Source organism: Dendropsophus ebraccatus, chromosome 2 (genome assembly GCF_027789765.1).
Source record: "Dendropsophus ebraccatus isolate aDenEbr1 chromosome 2, aDenEbr1.pat, whole genome shotgun sequence".
NCBI lineage: Eukaryota > Metazoa > Chordata > Amphibia > Anura > Hylidae > Dendropsophus > Dendropsophus ebraccatus.
In genome coordinates, this window is record NC_091455.1 from 196,119,247 (window position 1) to 196,142,238 (window position 22,992).

Below are 22,992 nucleotides of genomic sequence, written 5' to 3' on the forward strand. Positions count from 1 at the left end.
AATTATCTGTTCTAATATGAGCGCAGGACGGTGGAACTTAGTGATGACTCAACCATGGCCTTGGCCAAATCTTACATGTTTCTTCTTATCCATTAGGTAATGACACATGTTCAGTTTTTCCAGCGTTGTAATTGCATTGTAATCCTACTCAATTAAAAATAAGAGTTTCTTTAAAAACTACATTTTCCATGTGCCTGTCTATAGCTTCTTAGGATAGACTGATTTTATAAGATTTTGCTGTTGTTGCTTTGAGAGAGTCATCTTCTAGGAGGGTGGTCTCCTCAAGAGGGCAAGTATATTTAATGGTGAAACTATAGAAATGTGGCAGTGGAAATCTGGATATTGGGGTGGTCTTCTCAAAGAGATGGTCTTTTGAAGAAGTTTTAGTGTATAATGCTGATTGAAGAGAAACTAAGAGGAGGTATGTAAACCTCTACTCATTCTCTGTTAAGTAGTTGAGATGGAGTGGACTTGCCAAACTGTTCGGGTTCAATGTTCTCTGAACCCAAATGCTCGGCATTTGGCTTCCTGTGGCTGGAGAAATTGGAAGCTGCCATAAGCTGTCCAAGTAGCCCTAGGGTGGCATCCAACTTCTCCAGACCCAATGTCGAGATTTCAGCTTCAGAGAATGTTGCCGAACTCAAACAGTTCAGCAAGTCCACTAAACATTACTAAGTAGTCAAGTTGGCAGTCCTACTAAGTGAGTGTGTATAAAGCGTCTATATAGAGAGGTCAATCACGGAGTAGGACCACCCACAGGACTTCTTAGACCAGAATGAGCAGAGATTTACATCAAGAAATGACAAGGTATCCTGAAACTTTTCAAACAAGGCTATATATCAATTTGCTCAGCTGCTCCTGCTCTATAACATGCTGCCGGAAGATTAAGTTACAATTTTAATATTACAAATTCCCTTTAACCAAGTCTGTGCCCTTTCTTTTATCTAATCCCTTTAATTATACTCTAAAACTTTAAAGTGTCACTGTTTAAATTTTTTTTCTTTGCAGAAATCAATAGTGCAGGCGATTTTAAGAAACTTTGTAATTTGTTTATTAGCTGAAAAATGCATTTTTATCATGAAAAAGCAGCTTGAAGCTCTCCCCCCCTTCTTCATTTTTCTCCATGGAGAGGGGAGGGGTGGAGGGAGATGAGGCACCAAAACTACATCACCGGGCTATCTTAAGTCCGCATTGATCTCTCTGACCTCTGAATAGCGCTTTCACATAGCTCCTGCTGTGTAATCCTTTGTTCTCTACTCTCTGCTGCCGACTAATCTCCCTCGACCCTCCTCCCCCCTCCCCTCTCCATAGATTACACAGGGCCTGACTCTGGAGATACAGAGAGACCAGCGGGTGACCTTGAGCGGTGGCTCTACATTAGGGGCGCAGAGATCAATAAGTATCACTTAATTATTTATGTTCCCATCACCCCCTGTCCTCCCTGTTTTGTTTTTTTCCTGTACTGGAGTTCTCCTTTAAGACAGTCATCAAGAATTGCCTTCTAGGAGGGGGGTGGTCTTCTTGAAGAGGACAGTCTGTATGCATAAAAATTCAAGTCTTCCCAAGGTAATAGTCTTCTGAGAAGATTTCACAGTTTTAGTTCGTCACCCACAATTCTTAGTTACACGACTAACAAAGTAAATTCTCTTTACTTTGGAGCATTTCCACTGCAAGAACCCATAAGTCCAGCCCATGTTCACTCTATCTAGTGGCTGTCAGTCAAATGGAGTAGGCTGATGAAAGAAAGCACAAAGGCGGTAATTAAGAGGACTTGGACTGGACTTGCACTGGGTTCTTGCCGAGTTGGGGATCGCCCCCTGTGCGCTCGAGCCTCATGTACATAATACAAAAAAAACCTTATATCTCTGTTCTGGAAAGCACTATGGAGAAAGAGAAGGTATTCCAAGAATCCTGATGACTTGCCCTAACAACCCATGGGCTTATTTACTCCTCTGTTGTCCTGCTGACAGTCATCTTGTGTTAGGGTCGTTTCACACCAATATGGGGCCTTGCAAGGATCGGGGCTTGTTTGCAGTGCCTTCAGAAGACACAATCGACTGGGCAGCACGAACGATCATTGTATCATTCATGCGACCATTTAAATGTATTGCTAGCGGCCACGTATATAAATATTTTGTTAGCGACACTTACCTAAAACTAACGCAGGAAAAAACTCATAAGGTGAGTTGGATTTTTTCAGTACTGAGCATGTACTGCTCCAATGTTATAAAATAAAGGTCATATGATGGCAGCTGTTGTGAGCCACTCGTCAGCCACAATGGATGTGCGTAAACTTAGCACTCCCGTTATAGGACACATAATGTAGCTACAAGCAGCATAAGTAGATCGGCCGTCACCTAACAAATTAAAATTCCTGGAAGGCATTGTCACATGTCGACAGCAGCGCTTATAATTGATATCATACGCGCTGGCGGTTTTTTAATAGGTGATAGAAAATGTTATTACCTGTGCCAAAAGATAGTGTTTCAACAATGCACTTTCCCTACTTTGTTTTAGTTAATTTAAAAGTAAAAAAAAAAAATCTATATATGTATAATTGTAACAATGTGTGATATTGACATAGGAACTGTTTGCACAGATTAAGGGTTAAACCCCGGCCAAGAATAATTTTTCCATGAAATTAGTATTTTACATCTACTAATGTTAGCAAATGGTAGTTTCAAAGATCTGTGCTTTAGATGGTTTATATAATTATTAAGAAACGAGGTAGAATATAATGACTTTTTTTTTTTAAATGGTTTCACATGCATGAGGTTCATATACCGCACAGGGGAGGGGGCATTGTCCCTGGATTGGGACCCTTGTCTACGAGCCAGAACATAGAACCTCTAACCAGCCACTGGTATCAGAGAGCCATCAACCAACCAGTGATTGGGGGGGGGGGGGGGGGGGGTTGGCAGTTAAGCAAAAATCTTGACCCATATTTCAACAGGGACAAAAAATTTTAAAATCTTTTATTATTCCAGTATTAATAAAGGAAAACTCAAATTCTAATGTAAGAAATCACGTAGGGTAGAGGGGGGTAGGAACATAACAATCAAGGGATACTTACCCTTCCCCGTGCCTCCACAGCACAGCTCCACTGCTGGTGTCCTGGATCTCCTGGTACTGTGATGTCAGGACCTAGCTCAGAAATGCCATGTCCATTCAGCAAGTCATTGACTGGGGCGGGACACCTCTACAGTCACTGAATGGCTAAGCGAGTAGTTCCTGCTGGGTTGTGACGGCACAGGAAGGCGGGAAAAGCAGGAGATCGGAGGCTGTTAGTGAGTGGTGGCACTGCGGGGAACGGGGACAGGTAAGTGTCCTTTTGATTATGTCCCCCCCCCCCCCCCCCCTCCCACCCCTACCTTACATAATTTTTTTTTACATTATGCCTGGAGTTTACCTTTAAATGAGAAAAAAATGAGAAAGGTTGCCGCTTTTGACGTGGGTATTACTGTACACAGACTGCTAGTCCTGACGTCCTTCTATTCCCCTTCACTGCTTATTTCTCTGCCCTCTTGTACGCCACCTATTGAACAATGCATGCAATACAGGGGAACAGCAAGATTGTAATTTTAGACGTGCTGGCACTTGTGTACTCCTTGTCTTCTCTCTCGATTGTCTTAGGATGCGCAAGATCATGTGGCCTCAAGGGTCTGATGGGCTTACTCCATTCAGTTCCATGCATTCACTTGGCAATCCGACATGGGGGGGGGGGGGGGGGGGTTAGCTGTCAGCCATGTTGAAACACCTCTGGACAGAAAACAACTTAGAGCTGGGAGAAGCACTCCGCTAAATGCTTCCCTTTACAGCTTGAGATTGGCTCCATACAATACAATAGAGACCATCTGCTGCAGAAAGATGGAAAAGGTGACAAGCCAAGGAGTCTAGTGCTTAGCTGAGAACGTCTCCCGATCTAACAATTTATGGAGAGTCTTAACATTCAGACCCTGATCGCTCAAAACATGTCTTTAGGACAGTGTCCATTTAAAGGGAATGTACCACCTAGGATTCCTTTTTTATTTATTTATTTATTTTTTTTTTTTGTACATTGTATTGTTATACCTTTTAAATTCATGTAAAACATTACTGAGTGTAAAGAGGTAATTCCACAGGGAATATATATATATATATATATATATATATATATATATATATATATATATTATAATTAATGTTTAGCATAGTTTTGATTTAAACAAGTTATTCCCATTAAGAGGGGAGGAGATTCAATTTTATTCTTAAATTGTTGTTGATATAATAGCATTATAGTTGTCAGTATAGATATATCTGCCTCCTATATAAATGCTTTCTATGGCTGTAACTAATTCTGCACAATTATATAGTAAGCATTTTAACCATGAATGAATAATTGTTAGTAAGGAGATCATAAGGTATTTTCTGGTTTAGGAAACACATACTCATTGATTGTGGTTGTTCATGTTTTTTTGTGACTCTCACAAGGTAAAGGACAAAGTTCACTGAGAAGTCGAAGATTAAAACGAAACTAGATTTGCATTTCCAGGGAAATACATAGTGCTTGAAAAGAGTGCCCCTTTACCAGTGACTTCCAGAGCGCCCCTTTACCAGTGACTTCTTTTTAAGAGAAACTTTAATCCTGGGTGCCGTCCCTTTAAGAGCGACTTGGGTCCCACCCATTTAAGAGCTACTTGGCTCCCGTCCCTTTAAGAGCGACCTGGGTCCCTTTAGGAGCAACTTGGGTCGCTTTAAGACCGACCTGGGTCCCTTCGCTCTTAAAGGGACCCAGGTCGCTCTTAAAGAGACCCAGGTCGCTCTTAAAGAGACCCAGGTCGCTCTTCGAGACCCATTTCGCTCTTAGAGGGGCTCATTTCACTCTTAGAGGGACCCAGGTTGTTCTTAAAGGGACCCAGGTCGCTCTCAAAGGGGCCCAGTTTGCTCTCAAAGGGACCCAGATCGCTCTTAAATGGACCAATTTCACTGTTAAAGGGACCCAGGTCGCTCTTAAAGGGACCAATTTTATTCTTAAAGGGACCAATTTCACACTTAAAGGGACCCAGGTCGCTATTAAAGGGACCAAGGTCACTCTTAAAGGGACCAAGGTCACTCTTAAAGGGACCAAGGTCACTCTTAAAGGGACCCAGGTCGCTCTTAAAAGGACCCATTTTGCTCTTAAAGGGACATATTTCGCTTTTAAAGGGCCCCAGGTCGCTATTAAAGGGACCCAGGTCGCTCTTAAAGGGTCCCAAATCGCTCTTAAACGGACCCATTTTGCTCTTAAAGGGACATATTTCGCTCTTAAAGGGACCCAGGTCGCACTTAAAAGGAACCATTTCGCTCTTAAAGGGACCCAGGTCGCTCTTAAAGGGACCAATTTGACTCCTAAAGGGACCAATTTCACACTTAAAGGGACCCATTTCGCTCTTAAAGGGACCCAGGTCGCTCTTAAAGGGACCCAGGTCGCTCTTTAAAGGGACCCAGGTCGCTCTTTAAAGGACCCATTTCGCTCTTAAAGGGACCCAGGTCGCTCTTAAAGGGACCCATTTCGCTCTTAAAGGGACCCATTTCGCTCTTAAAGGGACACAGGTCGCTCTTAAAGGGACCCAGGTCGCTCTTAAAGGGACCCAGGTCGCTCTTAAAGGGACCCAGGTCGCTCTTAAAAGGACCCAGGTCGCTCTTAAAGGGACCCATTTCGCTCTTAAAGGGACCCAGGTCGCTCTTAAAGGGACCCAGGTCGCTCTTAAAGGGACCCAGGTCGCTCTTAAAGGGACCCATTTCACTCTTAAAGGGACCCAGGTCGCACTTAAAGGGACCCATGTCGCACTTAAAGGGACCCATGTCGCACTTAAAGGGACCCAGGTCGCACTTAAAAGGAACCATTTCGCTCTTAAAGGGACCCAGGTCGCTCTTAAAGGGACCAATTTAACGCTTAAAGGGACATATTTCGCTCTTAAAGGGACCCGGGTCGTTCTTAAAGGGACCCGGGTCGCTCTTAAAGGGACCCGGGTCGCTCTTAAAGGCACCCGGGTCGCTCTTAAAGGCACCCGGGTCGCTCTTAAAGGGACCCAGGTCGCTCTTAAAGGGACCCAGGTCGCTCTTTAAGGGACCAATTTAACGCTTAAAGGGACATATTTCGCTCTTAAAGGGACCCAGGTCGCTCTTAAAGGGACCCAGGTCGCTCTTAAAGGGACCCAGGTCGCTCTTAAAGGGACTCAGGTCGCTCTTAAAGGGACCCAGGTCGCTCTTAAAGGGACCCAGGTCGCTCTTAAAGGGACCCAGGTCGCTCTTAAAGGGACCCAGGTCGCTCTTAAAGGGACCCAGGTCGCTCTTAAAGGGACCCAGGTCGCTCTTAAAGGGACCCAGGTCGCTCTTAAAGGGACCCAGGTCGCTCTTAAAGGGACCCAGGTCGCTCTTAAAGGGACCCAGGTCGCTCTTAAAGGGACCCAGGTCGCTCTTAAAGGGACCCAGGTCGCTCTTAAAGGGACCCAGGTCGCTCCTAAAGGGACCCAGGTCGCTCTTAAAGGGACCCAGGTCGCTCTTAGAGGCACCCAGGTCGCTCTTAAAGGGACCCATTTCGCTCTTAAAGGCACCCAGTTCGCTCTTAAAGGGACCCAGGTCGCTCTTAAAGGGACCAATTTAACGCTTAAAGGGACATATTTCGCTCTTAAAGGGACCCGGGTCACTCTTAAAGGGACCCGGGTCGTTCTTAAAGGGACCCGGGTCGCTCTTAAAGGGACCCGGGGCAACCGGGTCGCTCTTAAAGGGACTCGGGTCGCTCTTAAAGGGACCCGGGTCGCTCTTAAAGGGACCCCGGTCGCTCTTAAAGGGACCCCGGTCGCTCTTAAAGGGACCCCGGTCGCTCTTAAAGGGACCCAGGCCGCTCTTAAAGGGACCCATTTTGCTCTTAAAGGGACCCGGGTCGCTCTTAAAGGGACCCGGGTCGCTCTTAAAGGTGTAAGAGCGCCTTGGGTACCGTCCCTGTAAGAGCGACTTATGTAATTCCTCTTACACAGCGGCTTGGATACAGCCCCTTTTAAGAGCTGCTTGGGTACCGTCCCTTTAAGAGCGGCTTGGGTACTGTCTCTTTAAGAGCGACTTGTGTACCCTCCCTGCTACATGCCTGCCTCAGCTCTGCTATTTTACTGACTGACCTCTGCTACTTATAATGGTAAAGATCAATGCTCGGTTACCAGGACGATCTTACTCATGTCAGTGAGACAAAATCGTTAAAGGGAACCTGTCACCCCCCGTGTCGGGGTGACAGGCTCCCGACCCCCCGTTAGAGCCCCATATACTTACCTAATCCCGCCGGGTCCCGCTTCTGGATTCGGTCGGGTGACGGAGATCTCAGCCGCTGCAGCCCGGCGCGCGCGCTGAGAGATGAGTCCAACGCTCATAGAGAATGACGGAGCGCTGGACTCTCCTGTCATTCTCTATGGGTGTTGGACTCATCTCTCAGCGCGCGCGCCGGGCTGCAGCGGCTGAGATCTCCGTCACCCGACCACCTCCAGAAGCGGGACCCGGCGGGATTAGGTAAGTATATGGGGCTCTAACGGGGGGTCGGGAGCCTGTCACCCCGGCACGGGGGGTGACAGGTTCCCTTTAAGGACCTTCCATATATTACATCTTCTATTGGCCAATAGTGGACATGTGACTGTGGATGTTGTGATACATTGCCTGACGAGACCTTAGAGTTCCTATTGGCTGCTATATTTCAGCTATTTGCATATGTGCTGTGATTGGCTGTCAGCGGTTAGAGTGTGGCCATTATTTTCTATAGGAAATTTGGGGTCTTTAAATGTAAATTTCTTAAAAACAACAAATCCGATCGAAACGAAAAATAGCACACCACACACCGCCGAGGGCTTCGAAATTCGAAATGGAAGAAGAAGAAGAATACAGATTACAATATAGTGCTTTTCAAGCACTATAATAAAGAAATGGTTTACCTAAAACTTTTAGAATTGAATTGCATTACCTTGTTGCTATGGCGCCACCACTCCTCGGCTATGTTGTTCCGCGCCTTGTTCTCGGCCCGGGTGACTGTGTTATTTTACATATTTTCTTGTGTGTTCTGCTATTATATCATGAATATTCTCAGTCACAGTATCTGTTAGGAATTATCATAAAGTCCAAAGAATGTCCCTACCGCACGTCTCAAATCTTTCCCTACCTGTGCCTACCACGTTCTGTCTGATTATCTCCGTGTTCACACTCCGGCGGTAGGATCTGTTACAGAGACTCCGGGGACCGGTTTTGTTTACTGTAGTAGAGCTGCGGACAGCTGTTGGGAGCACTTCATACATTTCTCTTCATGCTCAATCATCCATGAAGAACAACATCTAGAGTGTCAATGATGTCTGTCGGGATCAACACTCTGTGTTTTTTCAACAGTGCGCATTATTCGGTTCTTGAACGCTACATTGGTCCCAGTGAGCATCATTGTTCCTTGTCTTACATGAAACTTTTTTTGTTTTAGTTTTTAATTGACCTTTTCTTTATATGAACTGTAGCCTGGACACAGTTCTACACAATAAGGAGAAACCTTAAGGGTGCGTTCACACCTACCGCATCCGCAGCTTATTTTTCTGTGGAAATCCGCAGGTCTGGTAGTGCAGATTTCAACCTGCGAGAAATCCGCATATGTGTGCGTTTTGCGTTTTTTCTGCAGCAAGTTTATCGCAACTGAAATGTCAGTTTATGGTGCGTTCACACCTACAGGATCTGCAGCAGATCTGCAGCAGATTTTATGCTGTGTTCAGTTATTTAAATGAAATCTGCTGCAGAAAATCAGCTGCAGATCCTGTAGGTGTGAACACACCATTAAAATGTCTCTCATTCTAAACGGACATTTCAGTTGCGATAAACTTGCTGCAGAAAAACCGCAAAACGCACACATACGCGGATTTCTCGCAGGTTGAAATCTGCACTACCAGACCTGCGGATTTCCGCGGAAAAATAAGCTGCGGATGCGGTAGGTGTGAACGCACCCTAAAGGGGTATTCCAGAGTTTTATTTAGTTACCTAGCCTGCCCCCTCTACCTTTCATGTTATTCCACAGCTAACATTCTTCTCCATCCAACCCCCGATCTTTTCTCTTCCTGCTTCCAGGTCAAGTTTGGGACTTGCCACCTCAGCCAATCATTGGATGCGGCGGTGGGCTATCCTGATCACCCACACACACACACACACACACACTGCACCCCTCCTGATGTCAGTGAAAGACACAGGTCAACACTCTGGGATGACCCCCCCCATTTTATTAAAGTATTGCCCCCCCCCCCCCCCTCGAGCTGTGCAGGCTGTGGCTGCTGGAGAGGATGATGGCAGAGGGATGCTCAGTGTCCCTCCAGTGCCCTGTGTCCCTCAGTGTCCCTCTGCCATCATCCTCTCCAGCAGCCACAGCCTGCACAGCTCTGGGAGTCGAGTCGTGACATCACCATGTTATCCAGGAAGTGACATCACCATGTTATCCAGGAAGTGACATCACCATGTTATCCAGAAAGTGACATCACCATGTTATCCAGGAGGTGACATCACCATGTTATCCAGGAGGTGACATCACCATTTTATCCAGGAAGTGACATCACTGTGTTATCCAGGAAGTGACCGCCATGTTATCCAGGAGGTGACATCACCATTTTATCCAGGAAGTGACATCACTGTGTTATCCAGGAAGTGACATCACCATGTTATCCAGGAAGTGACATCACCATGTTATCCAGGAAGTGATGCAGTAGTAAGTGCAGGGAAAAAAAGCACTTTATGTGCATTTCCCGTAATAAGTCTATATTGGTAATTTGTATAACTTTTTGGGGGGCAATACAATACTTTCATAAAAACATTTTGCTGGACTTCTCCTTTAAAAGGAATCTGTCTGCTCTATTTCATATTCAGAGATCAGGTGTGAAGGAAGTGTTGCTGAGCCGCAGCATACGCTCCTCCTCCCTCACTCCCCCAACCATTCACATGTTTTGACTAATTGACGTACATGACTCATTGCTAAAAGATGAGCCTTGTATATCAAACAAGCAAGGCAGAAAGGAGTGTGGGAAGGTGAGGGCATGCATGCTGTTGGTCAGCAACACCTCCTTGGCACTTGATCTCAGAGCATGAAATAGAGTTGAAAAAAAAATTGCTAGACAGCCCCTCTAAGGCAGTATTTCCCAACCAGGACTGATGCATGCTGCGCCAATCCCTATGGTATGGTCAAGTGTTCAATGCAGATTTTGTCCCTTTATAGCATGTAGAATAGCTCAACAAGCTGCACTGTTTTTCCTGTCAAAACCACACCATGTTGGAACCCTATTAGTCTGTGTGGTCTGTTGTGCGCGATCGTTGTCCTTTATGTGCCGGATCTAGCACTGCATTGTGGTTTCTGTTTATAACCAGAAAGTAGATGTGAACAGAGACACCTAACCCGCACAGTAACCGGTGTTTAACTTTCCTCTCCTACGAAAGTCCGACCTCTACAGACATAGACGTTTTTATCGGTATCGCTTTAGAATAAGTCGGGCATTGTATGTTCTCTGCTGCCATTCTTCTGTGAATTATGTATTTAACACAGAGGTTATGGTTGTGAAGTTCTTGAGTTAAAGTTCTCCCAGTGGACCATGAAGGAGGTTAAGGGGAGCTGTAAAGGAATAGAATGAGATTTAAGACATACGTGTTAAATACTTGCAAACTGGCTTCGGCTTCTGAGCTTGCATGCAGTCGCCGTGTTTATACTGAGATCAGATGTGTTTTCATACTATTTCAGTCAGCCCATGCAAAGCAAAGATATTGTTGAAAAAGGAGCCGTGAACACTGGATTTGTGTTATCCAGAGTGTTTATTCTAATGGGTTCAGCCACTTAAAACGAAACTGCTCCGGCAAAGTGTTCCCTGCCGCTTCCACAAAGAGGCTTCCAGTCATTTATCATAGAGTTTTGCCGCAGCAGAGGAAATATACTCTGGTTTCACCAACGATTAGAACGACTAAACAGTGTGGTTAGCCGGTACTGGGAGAGACGACCACCTTACCCATTGTTAGGATATCACCTTCTTTAGTTTTCCACTTTACAATGCCAGAGAAAAATCAGGATGTTTTCATCTTTATATTTTGTGCTGAAGTAGCCTTCCCGGAGGACGGACTCTAACCAAAGCAAATATACCTTCTCTGTGGGACGGGACTTCAGAAATATTTCACATAACAAAGCAGACAGACATAGCAGACAGGATTCAGCGCTGAGTCTGCGGGTGGGGGTTCAGAGCGGAATCTTTGCGCCAATTCCGTAGTGTAAACGGGCCCTAAGACAAAATCACTTAACGTGATATGGTCACAAGAGATGAGCGGACTGTCTGAGTTTTGGTCCGACGGCATCGGCGCTCTCTCGTCATGCCTGTGATCCCGGCCGCATAGTTGTGATCCCGCGAATATGCGGCCAGGATATTCCAGGGATTTCAACATGGATTCCCTGGAATATCCTGGCCGCATATTCCCGGGAGTGCAACTATGCGGCCGGGGTCACAGGCATGACGAGAGAACGAACTGCTTTAGGACCAAAAGTCCGAACAGTTCGCTCATCTCTAATGGTCACCCCCACACACACTCTATGTGCAGTTCTTGGATGCTGCACATTCAATATAGACCCATATAAAACTTGCCTGAGTCTTCTTTCTGCTCCCTGTGCGGGACTTCACAAAGTTGGGCAAAAATAGAGAATGTGAAGGTGGCATATGAGTGACCAAGACAATAAAGCAGGGAGAAATGAGAGATGCCCCACACATTCCATCCATGTACCGGACTTTCTCGGGGTGAGTGGTAATTAAGTATATGCGCAGCCATGTTATGCAAGACTGTGGGTTATGGCTGCATGCATGTATTGGTATGGGAGAGCGTGGCCTTTTGGTATAAGGGTTATATGATTGAGGCTACGTTCACATGCGCATAATTAGTTCCAGGTTTCTAATGGGGTCCAATGGGTGTCACCAATGACACCCATTAGACCCCTTTGAGTTTAATAGGGTTCATCTGGATTCCATCATAGCGTCTGGCATGCTCCCGGACAAAATAGTGCTGCATGTGGTCTTGGCCAGAATTTTTTTGACAGAATCTGCCACAGAGATGTGAACCTTGTCTAACCTTTGTGGGGTCAGAAAGTGTTAATTTAAATATGTATATTTTATAAGTATTACGGCTGTTGCCACGTTGGATAAGATTCACTGATTCACAAGCTGAAATATGACATTTATGCAGGGGCATAGCAGTTCTATTGCGTAGGTGTTAAATTGCGTCCACGGTAGTGTGAATAGGCAAAGGCTTTGCTTTTTTTTTCTTTTGTTTAAACTAGTCCTTTTTATTTCATAGTTGGGATTCCACATTCAGATCGCTGGCCATCTCAGTTCTAAAGGTGCTAAACCCTGCCTCATGTGTCTTAAAAGATCTCTTGGAAAAGCCTCATTTGGTTGCAATTTGTTCCTTTTGGCCAAAACACTTCCAAGAGTTTAGTTCTTACTGACACAGAATCTCAGTGCGAATTAAAGGGGGGGGGGGGGGATAGCTGCTTGCGGGATTAACTCCAAGCCTATAATTCTTTACGTGGAGGTCTGCGCCGTTCTTACAGTGACTGGAGGCTAGAGAGATTAGAAGCCCCACGTTCTTCAATCACGAGTACTTAGAATTTATAGCCGTTCCTCTACCTCTGAAGCGCAACATATTTACAAGTCATTCTTTTTTCTTTTTCTTTTTTTAAGCGACGGGCTGAGGAAAGTCAGGCCTCCTTATACTAATTAGCTGCATTTTGTAAGACACCTTCCAGTGTTGCGAGACACTTTACAAGCTACTAAAAAGAAGTGTCTTCTGAACCACAGCCAGATGTTTTCTAACGCAACCTATCCAAACACGTGAACTTATTAAACAGAGCCGAGTTCCTGGCTCGCCAATTCTTGGCATCGACCGGCTTACAAATTATTTTATTTTAATAAAATAGATTGTCTTTGTTCTTTGAGAAGTTCCACAGTGTACTTCTCGTTCCTGTTGTGTTTGGCCGGGTCTCTGCCGTGATAAGAAGACCTTAAGGTGTCTGGAACAAGGTCCCTGCTTAGGTTCAGCTCAGCCCTTTCTTCCACGAGCCGGAATCTACTACGTACCGCCTAAGTAATGTAAGATTTTTCGGACACGGCGTCCAACGACTGACGTCACCATCGTGGCAAAGGTTTTTACAAATAATAATAAAATAAATGCACATAAAATGAAGTCATTTTTTGTGCCGGTTCTTCATCTATTACTGCTTTAATGGGATGAGAAATCCCTGTGACTACTCTATGTATTCACTGTAAAACTGAACCATTGGGGATTTTATTTTAATGATATAACACTGGTATTACATCGATTGTTTTAAAAAAAAAAAAAAAAAAGAGGGGGCCAATACTTTTTATTGTTTAATTAAAGGCAGAACAAGGAGTGAAAGTTTTTAAGGGGCAAATCTATTCAAACTTATTCTAGTTACTGTGTTACTGGCAGGTTCTATCCGCGTGGGGAATGGACGTATTCAGTTAGTAGTGACCACAAGGAAGATTGCTTGGCGGAGAGAGCACTTAGGGAAATGATGTTTTTTATGCAACCATATCTGTGTGCATTTTAAAGACTACAACAGAGGCAAAGGCAAAAGAAACATCTAACCTGCTGTCATGTCCCTATCGCACATGAGGCAATGAGAATTAAAGTAAGCTTCTTACCTTGATCCTCAGCTATGCTTGTGTACTTAGCGGTTTAAGCCATATGCTAATGAGGGGGTTTGGTGCACTAGGGGTGGGACTACCAAACTCATTGCACTGATTCGCTATGGTCGTCCCTTCCCTTCTAAAGAATACTGGGACAGCGCTCCTAAGAGACGCCATTCTGGTGCTTATCACTGCAGAGTGCTGAATGAATATTCATTAGAAAGGGCGGGGCGGATTGGTGCATTAAGGGAGGTATTCTCTCCCTAGTGCACCAAACCGCCTCATTAGCGTATGAATAAATCAGGTACTAAGTACGTGAAACAATTAGTTAATGGAAACCATTAGAGATGAGCGAATTTACAGTAATAACAAAGCATTCTATTATCTCTGCAATCCGCTTATCAGCTGCTGACGTTTAACTGACTGCTCCCCAGGTGCTGGGAAAAGCTGGATCTAGTCCTGGGAAATTGAGAGAAATTTCCCAGGACTGGATCTAGCTTTTTCCCAGCATTATTGTAAGTTCGCTTATCTCTAAAAACAATAAATAGCTAATAATGGAAATTCCCGTTATAATTAGTGTGCAAATAGCAACCATAATACAGTACTGAAAGGCTTGTCCCACCATCAACATTAAAGTATACCTGTCATATTATAAAGACGTGGAAAAAGTTTTGATCAGTAAGGCTCTGTTCACGTGGAGTAAAACTGGCGGAATTCCGAATCCCGCCAGCCTCCGTGTCATGATGACAGTCTATGGGAGGCGCGCGAGACTCCCATAGACTGTCGTTATGACGCGGAGAATTCCGCCGCTGCATTCCGCCAGTTTTACTCCATGTGAATGGAGCCTTAGGGCAAGTGTTCGGACCCTGACCAACTTCTGGAACAAGCAGGGAGAGAAGCACCTTGCTGAGAACTTTTCTCTGCTAACTGTCTGTCTTGCAACATAAAGTAAGACCATCATGGTCACATGTTCTGGAGCCAGGTGAGAATGCCCTGAGCTTAGTTTTTAAAATGACAGTGCCCATTTAATTATGTGGTCATAGACAAAAAGTGTCAGTGCGCATGCGTGATTGTGATCTATGTAGATGGGGGAATTAGGAACTCTATACTCATGATCATTGCAGATCCCAGTTTCAGCCGCTGCAATATATATTTATCATAAATCCTGTTGAATTTTGTCTGTAGGAGTTGTCGGTAGTTTTCTTTTGTTAAAGCCAAATCCACTTCAAGAGCATTTTTTTAGTTGTCCTCATGTACTTGAAGTGATAAATTAAGAATGTTTCCTTCATTGACATGTCCTTTCATTTAGATTCAGCAGCTCCTATGCAGACCTAGAAGTTTCCGTGGTGATAGACTCCAAACAAACCTGCTGTAGTCGCTTTCTTCTTTCTAACACACATTTCTAGAATGTGACTGCATGATATGACTACACACTGTTTGTAGTCTGTTTCCATGGAGACACATAGATCAGCATAGCAGCTGATTTTTTTTTATTTTTTAATCTAGACCATTTACTTAGCGTTCATTTAGATATATTGAAAAAGAACCTAGTATGACCCACTAAAAGGCAGTCGGTCTGCCTGACTAACTGAGATGTAGATACAATACGTATAGGTTTCAGCAGTTCCTGACTACATTTACAATATTGTATGAGTCAATGAGTTCTGTTTACATATAAGGAAGATCATGAATAGAAATGAGCGAACCGGGTTCGGGTTCGAGTCCAAACGATCGGCATTTGATTAGCGGTGGCTGCTGAACTTGGATAAAGCCCTAAGGCTATGTGGAAAACATGGATATAGTCATTGGCTGTATCCATGTTTTCAAGACAACCTTAGAGCTTTATCCAAGTTCAGCAGCCCCAGCTAATCAAATACTGAACGTTCGGGTTCGGATGGACTCGAACCCGAATTCGGTTTGCTTATCTCTAATCAAGAACATAAAATACCAGTTCTTACTAGGTCACAGCATAACTGGTCCTCATGAAAAGCCCCCAAGGAGAGTCACAATAGTATAAAAAAATAATATATCTATGAGAACAAGCCATTCCAGAAAAGTATAACAAAAATACACTTATCCTTGAAATACTTGTATAACACGTATGTCAGAGGGTCTAATATTTGGACACATACACACCAGTAACCAGAGGTTTCTATGATGTCACACTTTTCTAGTCCACTTCAAAGTTGTCTGGCAGCTGTGTTGGATTATACATATTATTTTCTTTTCCATTGAATCTCTTCCTCTTCTTGAAATATCCAGAGCAGCTGTCATCTCATCCACCTTAGGTCTCAGGGCACTCTTATGGCCTCTGTAAATAATATTTGGCGTGAAGCTGTTGACTCATGGGAGGTCACACATTACCCTCCTATGTTCTCTACCTGCTGATCTCTAAATTGAGAACCTCCTCGTGTCTCAGCTGGTGTCCATCTCGTTGACCTGTCAGTTGTCTATCCTGCTTGAGTGTCTCTTACACATGATTGATTACTGTGGTCATCTGTGGTGAATATCCCAGTGATGGTTCCGGTCTTGTCAGAGCATTCATTATAAAGAGTCTTACATAGTCCTTCTAAATAAAAAAACAATATGCACATATGCAGGAACCAGAAACTGCGCCCCAGTGCAAAATCTGTAACATGTCTTCATGTCTACTATGTTCTATTTATCATACTATGGGCCGGAGTGCCCTGGAGCCCCGTCAGCTACAAGGACCTAGATGTCATCCTAAGAGTGTATTGCACCAATTGGGCAACATGGTGGCTCATTGGTTAGCATTGTTGCCTTGTAACATTGGAGTCCAATCAAGGGCAAAATCTGTATGGAGTTTGCAAGTTTTTTTCACTTATTCTGTATTTCTCTAAAAATCTAAAAACATACCAGTAGGGTAATTGACGATATTGGCCTCAATCTTAGGAAATTGTTAGAATTTTTAGCCCCATCAGCCATTGGGGTTGATGTGAGTGGTGTCAATATCTGTAAACAATTTTGCAAGATGTCGGCACTTGTCAAGTTGTCCCAACTTGCAAAGCTATCCACAGGGTAGGGGATATCTATCTGAGTGGGGTTGTCTGACTAGTGGTCAGTGGAGAACTGGAGCCTGATTCTCAAAGTTACATCCTACCGCACCATTCTCCCAGGAAATTTTAAGATTGTTTCGACCCTGCAGAGGAGTTTTTCTCAAGCTTGACAAACGCCCAATTGTAAGGTCAAAATGTGGCATTCTGTATAGAGGAAGTCATTGATACTTACAGATTTTACTTTTTTTATTTGTGTGTACTTGTGGTATACTTGAAGGAGAAGACTGGTGAAATTCATGATTTTCTAGGTGGCTGGGCGAAGGAACATATTAAGCTCTACTTACCTCTCTCCTGCCTCTACGGTGCCGGCTAACCGATCCGGTAGTCCCGTGGGGCTCTTGGATCTGCAATCTCATCACCAAGGCTGATGGATTGCTTGCTCAGCCAATCAGTGACTAAGGGTACTATTACACGGAACGATAATCTGTCGAATTGGCCTGATTTGGCTGATTATCGCTCCGTGTAATAAATGCAATGATCAGCCAATGACAACCATCATCGGCTGATTGTTGATATAGGTTAGAACCTATTTATGTCGGGCGCCAGCCGCGCACCGCTAAGTGTAATAGCGATGCACGGACGGCGACTAACAATACTAACGCGGCTGTCCCGGCCTGTGATTGGCTGAGCGGCTTATCAGCTGACAGGCCGCTGTGAAGCTAGAGTGCGTGGGACCCGGGGAGAAGTGGACGGCAGAAGCAGCCCTGGAGCGTAGATGTGTAATGTATGGCAGTTTAGCAAGGGCTGCAAGGACATCGGTAACTATGTCCCTGCAGCTCTTGTTAAACGATTATTGGGCTGTGTAATAGGCCCAGTAAACTTGCGACGATCTAGCAGATCGCTGCTCGTTTACAGGTATTATCGGGCCCTGCTTGGCCCGTGTAATACCACCCTAATGGTGCTTTTACACAGACAGATTTATCTGACAGATCTTTGAAGCCAAAACCAGGAGCAGACTATAAACCGGGATCAGGTCATAAAGGAAAGACTGGGATCTATCCTCTTTTTAAATTCATTCCTGGCTTTGGCTTCCAAAATCTGTCAGATAAATCTTTCGCTCCCTTAGGCAGAACACAGCTGCAGTCACTGATTTGCTAAGCGGGCAATCCATCACCCGGGTCAGGTAATTTCCCCCAAGTTGTGACAACAAAACAACTAGGGGGAAAATGAGTTTCGGCAAGGGGTCCCAGAGCCTGTGACGCAGCACCGTGGAGGCATGGGGAGAGGTAAGTATTGCTTGTTTATAATTATGTGTTCTCTGTTAATTAATGCCCTTTTCATTAGTTGGAAGAAACTTTTCTATCGCTTCATTGGAAGCATGTCCTCCATACGACTAATAATATCTGCATATCATGATTTTCAGTTTTTTGGTTCATGGCAAGAAAGCAAAACCTGGGAGTTCACATTTTATTCATTACAGAAAATGGTATCTGGAAATATATAGCTGCCCAAGCACAAAATCCCCGGGTCTGGATACTTCTCCAAAATAGAATTTTAAGAGTAGCAGAGTTTTAAAAATTGATGAGAAAAATCTGTTCCAGTCTGTATTCTGCCATAATAAAAACATATTAAAGGAGCCCTACAGATTCCTTCACAATGTGCCTGAAACAATATTGAAACAGCGCGGCTTGTACTAATATGTTCATTTTTGCTGTAGACCTTCTAATTGTGTAAATATGTCTGGGGCGATTGACGTTCTTACATCCCTCACGTGAGAGGCGCTTTGAACATTCTTGTTAAATTCTGCCTCCAGCATATCCTCTTCTTCTGAAATCGTGGGGCCAAACACGACTATGTACATACCGGGGGAACGGTGAGGGATGATTTACATGTGATGTACCTCACTGAGGACTCCCCGTCACACTCTCTTTAAAAAAATTCCAGATTTGTATTACAAAAAGCAATGCTAGGGGCTGCGATATTCATGAATTTTTGAAAGGTTGACGTAGAGTTCATTGCGAATGGAACATATATATAAATACACTGATCAGCTAGAAATATACAACAACCTGACTGATATTGTGTTTGTCCTCCTTGTGCTGTCAAAACAGCTCTGACCCATCGAGGCCTGGACTCCACAAGACCTCTCAAGGTGTTCTTTGGTATCTAGCCCCATACACAGCAGATCCTTTATGTCCTGTAGGTTTTCAGGTGTGGCCTCCATGGATTGAACTTGTTTTTCCTGCACATTCCAGGAATGCTCGATTGGATTGAGAACTGGGGAATTTAGGGGGCCGAGTCATAACCCTGAACTAGCTACATAGTTGGTACAGTGAAAAAAGACATATGTCAACTTCAAACAAGGGGCGGTAGAAGCCAAGGGAAAGGGTACAACTACACTTTAGAACTCATTTCCCCTACTGATCCAGATGAAAGTAAAAAAATAATCCATAATGCATTCTCCTTTTCATGTTCATCAAACCGTTCGGGAAGTATTTTTTACAGTATGGCTAGGGGGTATTCTTCTGCTGAAGAAGCCAGTACCTTTAGGGAATACCACTACCTTGAATGGGTGTACCGTACTTACTTTGCAAGATTCAAAGTAACAACAAGATGATGTCCAAGGTTTCCCAGCGGAGAATTACACTATCTGTACCAGCTTGTCTTCTACCCATAGTGTATCCTGGTGCCACCACTTTTCTATGATGGACACATTCCCGGCCATCCACATGATATAAAAGAAAAGGTGTTGTTCCATTGCTCCTTGTCCAGTTCTGATGCTCACTTGCCTGTTGCTGGTGGTCATGAATCATTATGGGCACTCTGACTTAGCACCCTATTCATAACGCTCTACAGAAGTATCTTATCAGAGATTAGGATGGGCTAGTCTTCACTACCCATGCATATAATTGACCTTGGGCTCCCATGACTGTGGTTTCCCTTCCTTATACCATTTCTAGTGGTACTTACCAATACATACTGGGAATACGCCACAAGACTTACCATTTGCTTTGACCCAGTCCTCTAACCATTTAATTTATTTATTTTTGTATATTAAGGATTTAAGATACGAAAGCTCCTATTCAGGAACAATTGGAGATCTTAAAAATGGTTAAGACACAAGTTACATTGTAGATACTTTCTTTACTTGAGTTGAGCAAATTCCAAGCACGTGACATTTGATTACCGGTGGCTGAAATTGCCCTAGAGAGTCCTAGAAAACATGGGTACTGCCTATGGCCTGTGGCTGTATCCATGTGTTCCAGGGCTCCCTAGGGCGGCATCCAATTTCCTCAGCCACCGCTAATCAAATGCTGCACGCTCGGGTTCATACGGGTCAGAGCGTGCACAAAGTTTGCCCAACTCTATTCTTTACATAAATGGGGAAAACTTTTTTTTTTTGACTTGCTGCAACTATGTATAACTTTTCATGTTATAGAAGGCAGAATATCTAACCAGCAAAATCATGCGGCCATTAGCTACCATACGCGGGCCTGGTTTTATCTGCTTAGGGTCCCATAATGTGTGTTGTAAATTGTACTGTAACCCCTTGCGGACTGGGTCCTCTCTCCCTATACCAGTCTGTCATTTACTTTATTTTCTTTCTTTTGTTACATTCTCTATATTGACCCCTAAACACTATTAATAATAGTGGTTCGACTTGTGAATTTTTATTATAATTTTTTTTTAAATCAGGCCAAACATATGTGATTTGTAGAATCACATGCCCACCTTACTTACGTAAAGAATTTATAACATAGTAGTTTATTTATTAGACTTAATAGTTTTTATGTTATATATTAGTTTGCCCTGACTTTCTTTATATGACTATAGGCTGGAATATGCTTTTTTTCAGTTGGTGCTCTTATTTTGGTTTCTTTTACGCTGACACTTTATCTTGAATTTTAGGACCCGTCGGTGTTGGCTTAAATGAATTGAAGAGAAAGATCCTGATCAGCGACACCCAGCACTATGGAGTGACCGTGCCACGTAAGTACCGATCATCACAGTCTGTTATTTAGTAGAGAAGTTATATTTCTCCTATGAGATTTGCCCAGATAATTGGAAGCTGCTAGTAAACACTTAAGCATTTCCCATATGGCCATATGTTCTTCCTGCTTGGAATATTACAAATTCTTGTGGGCACAAGTCAGTTTTAAGAGATTTTGTGGTCTTTACGGAGCAACAAAAACAAGTGTATTTTTTCATATTTCCTCTAATTAGTGGGCGGTGTGCCTCATACGGGAGTCACTTCCTCCCATGTTCTACGGCTCAGGATTGCACAAGCCTCCAACCTTTTCAGCTCTAGATCATCATCTACATGTCTATTTTTTGTTGTTGTTATTGCTGTTACTTCTGAAATTTATTTTAAAAAATATGGCTTTGCTGCCTAAAAAAAAAAAAAGTTAAAAATTTAAAGAAGGAAATTAATGGTAATGACTCCCCAAGTACATACCATAAAATATTCCAGGAGGTATTAAACCATATATAGCAGTTATATTTTATTTTGCAGCGTAAGATAAAAAAAAAAACTTACATGTAAACTTCTTGCATCCAGTTATTTTAAAGAGACTCTCTCAGAAGGTGTATGCTGTCCTATATAAGAGTAGCATAAACTAGTGAAAGAGAAGGTGAACAGAATGATGTATCGCTTACATTGTTCTGTGTAGCTGATGCAGAGATATCCTCCTGAATAACATGGGCAATAAGTAGTCATCTCCATTGTGTGCATGTGCTCAATAGTCCTGGATATTTATGAGCAGCAGAAACGCCGCCCACCAGCTGCTGATTGGCTGTTATCTATCCATTCTGTATTTAGGCAGTCAACTGTAAATCAGAAGCTTGAGGGTGGGGGAAGGGGTGTGGCAAGAATCCTATTCTTCTGCATATTAGGAGAACAGCTCAACAAAATTATGTAAGTAATACATTGATCTGTTCAGCATTTCTGACACTAGTTTATGCTGTCCTCATTTAAGGTGGAATAAGCCTAGTGACAGATTCCCTTTAAAATGTAACTGTAATTTCAAACGACTTTGCTGAAATCAATGGCCCAAGTGACTATAAGGAACCCTGTAATATATCTTAGGCAAAATAACTTCCTTAACTTAGTACCTGATGCTCAATTTTCCAGGACTAATGAATGTCATTTCTGTCCAAGAATAAAACATCATGTCCGAGAATCATTGCTTACACAAGAGAGACTTGCAGTCCAGGGCTATATTCACACACAGTATTTCCGTCAGTCTTTTTTCAACCAAAATCACGAGTGGAACTGACAGGGCAAAATTATAAAAGAAAGATTTGCACAGTTTTTGTGTTTTTAATCCACTCCTGGTTTTGTGTTGAAAAAAATACTGACCAAAAGACTGACGGAAGTGCTATGTGTGAACTTAGCCCAGGACTGTAAGAAAAATATTACAGCTTCAGCGGTGGGTGTATATATATGACATTGATATGTAGATGACAATTTTTGGTATTTGAAGGTAAATGGAGCTTAATTGCAAACCACTCCTGAACTGGAGACAAGAGAGGGGGAAAAGTGGCCATGTTTTTGTAGCACTGGATACCCCCTTTAAAAGTAAGCCTCATTTATCAAACCCTGTCTAGTTCCTAGTAGCCAAAGGTGTAGCGGGAAACTCCTGGGCCTCAGTGCCATCAAGGCAGTAATCACACAGATTTTTTTTTTTAGGTGGAAAGTACAATCTAGAATCTAGAAACAGCCCTCAGATTTTTGGTCAAGCAAATAAAACAAATCTACTCCCAGCAATGCAGAAACGTATCTAGGCGGATTCCTAAAAAAAAGTGTCTGCAATTTTTTTTAATTCAATTCCAATTCTAAATCTACCCCCAAAAACTTGTAACATGGATTTTCTATTGAAATCACTTGGGCAGGCCTAGAGAAGGAGCTGCTGCACCTCACACCCATGGTTCATATCAGGTATATAATTTGATCAAACCATATTGCCTCATGTACCGCATGCAGGTCTTCTAGCACACGAGTCCCTACTTTAAAAACAGCACTGTGCTGGTCAGCGACCGCCAACCCTGCAAAGCGAGCGCCAACAGGGGAGGGGGGGCCACAAAATGGCCCTGCAACCCCTCTGTCACAGCACCAAACCCCATCCCCCCCCCCACACACTCACACCCCGCAGGCACCGCCGGTGGAGAATATGGCCGCCAAGCAACACATGTGTAAACAAGGTGTCACTACCCACCAATGCACCAGCAGGTAGAATGGGAGAAAGAGGAGGCACTTACAGGTACATGAGGCATTATGGCGTTGGTTT

The 22,992-nt window shown here is 43.6% G+C and overlaps 1 protein-coding gene across 7 annotated transcripts in view; it reads left to right on the plus strand.

Annotated features, from left to right (window-relative positions):
- MPP7 (MAGUK p55 scaffold protein 7) overlaps positions 1 to 22,992 on the plus strand; it is a 260,619-nt gene that overhangs the window by 211,525 nt on the left and 26,102 nt on the right. For all 7 annotated transcript variants that reach the window (XM_069959010.1, XM_069959013.1, XM_069959009.1 and 4 more), the window contains one exon: positions 20,615 to 20,695. In XM_069959010.1, the coding sequence (XP_069815111.1) occupies positions 20,615 to 20,695 (81 nt within the window). The remainder of the gene's footprint in view (positions 1 to 20,614; positions 20,696 to 22,992) is intronic.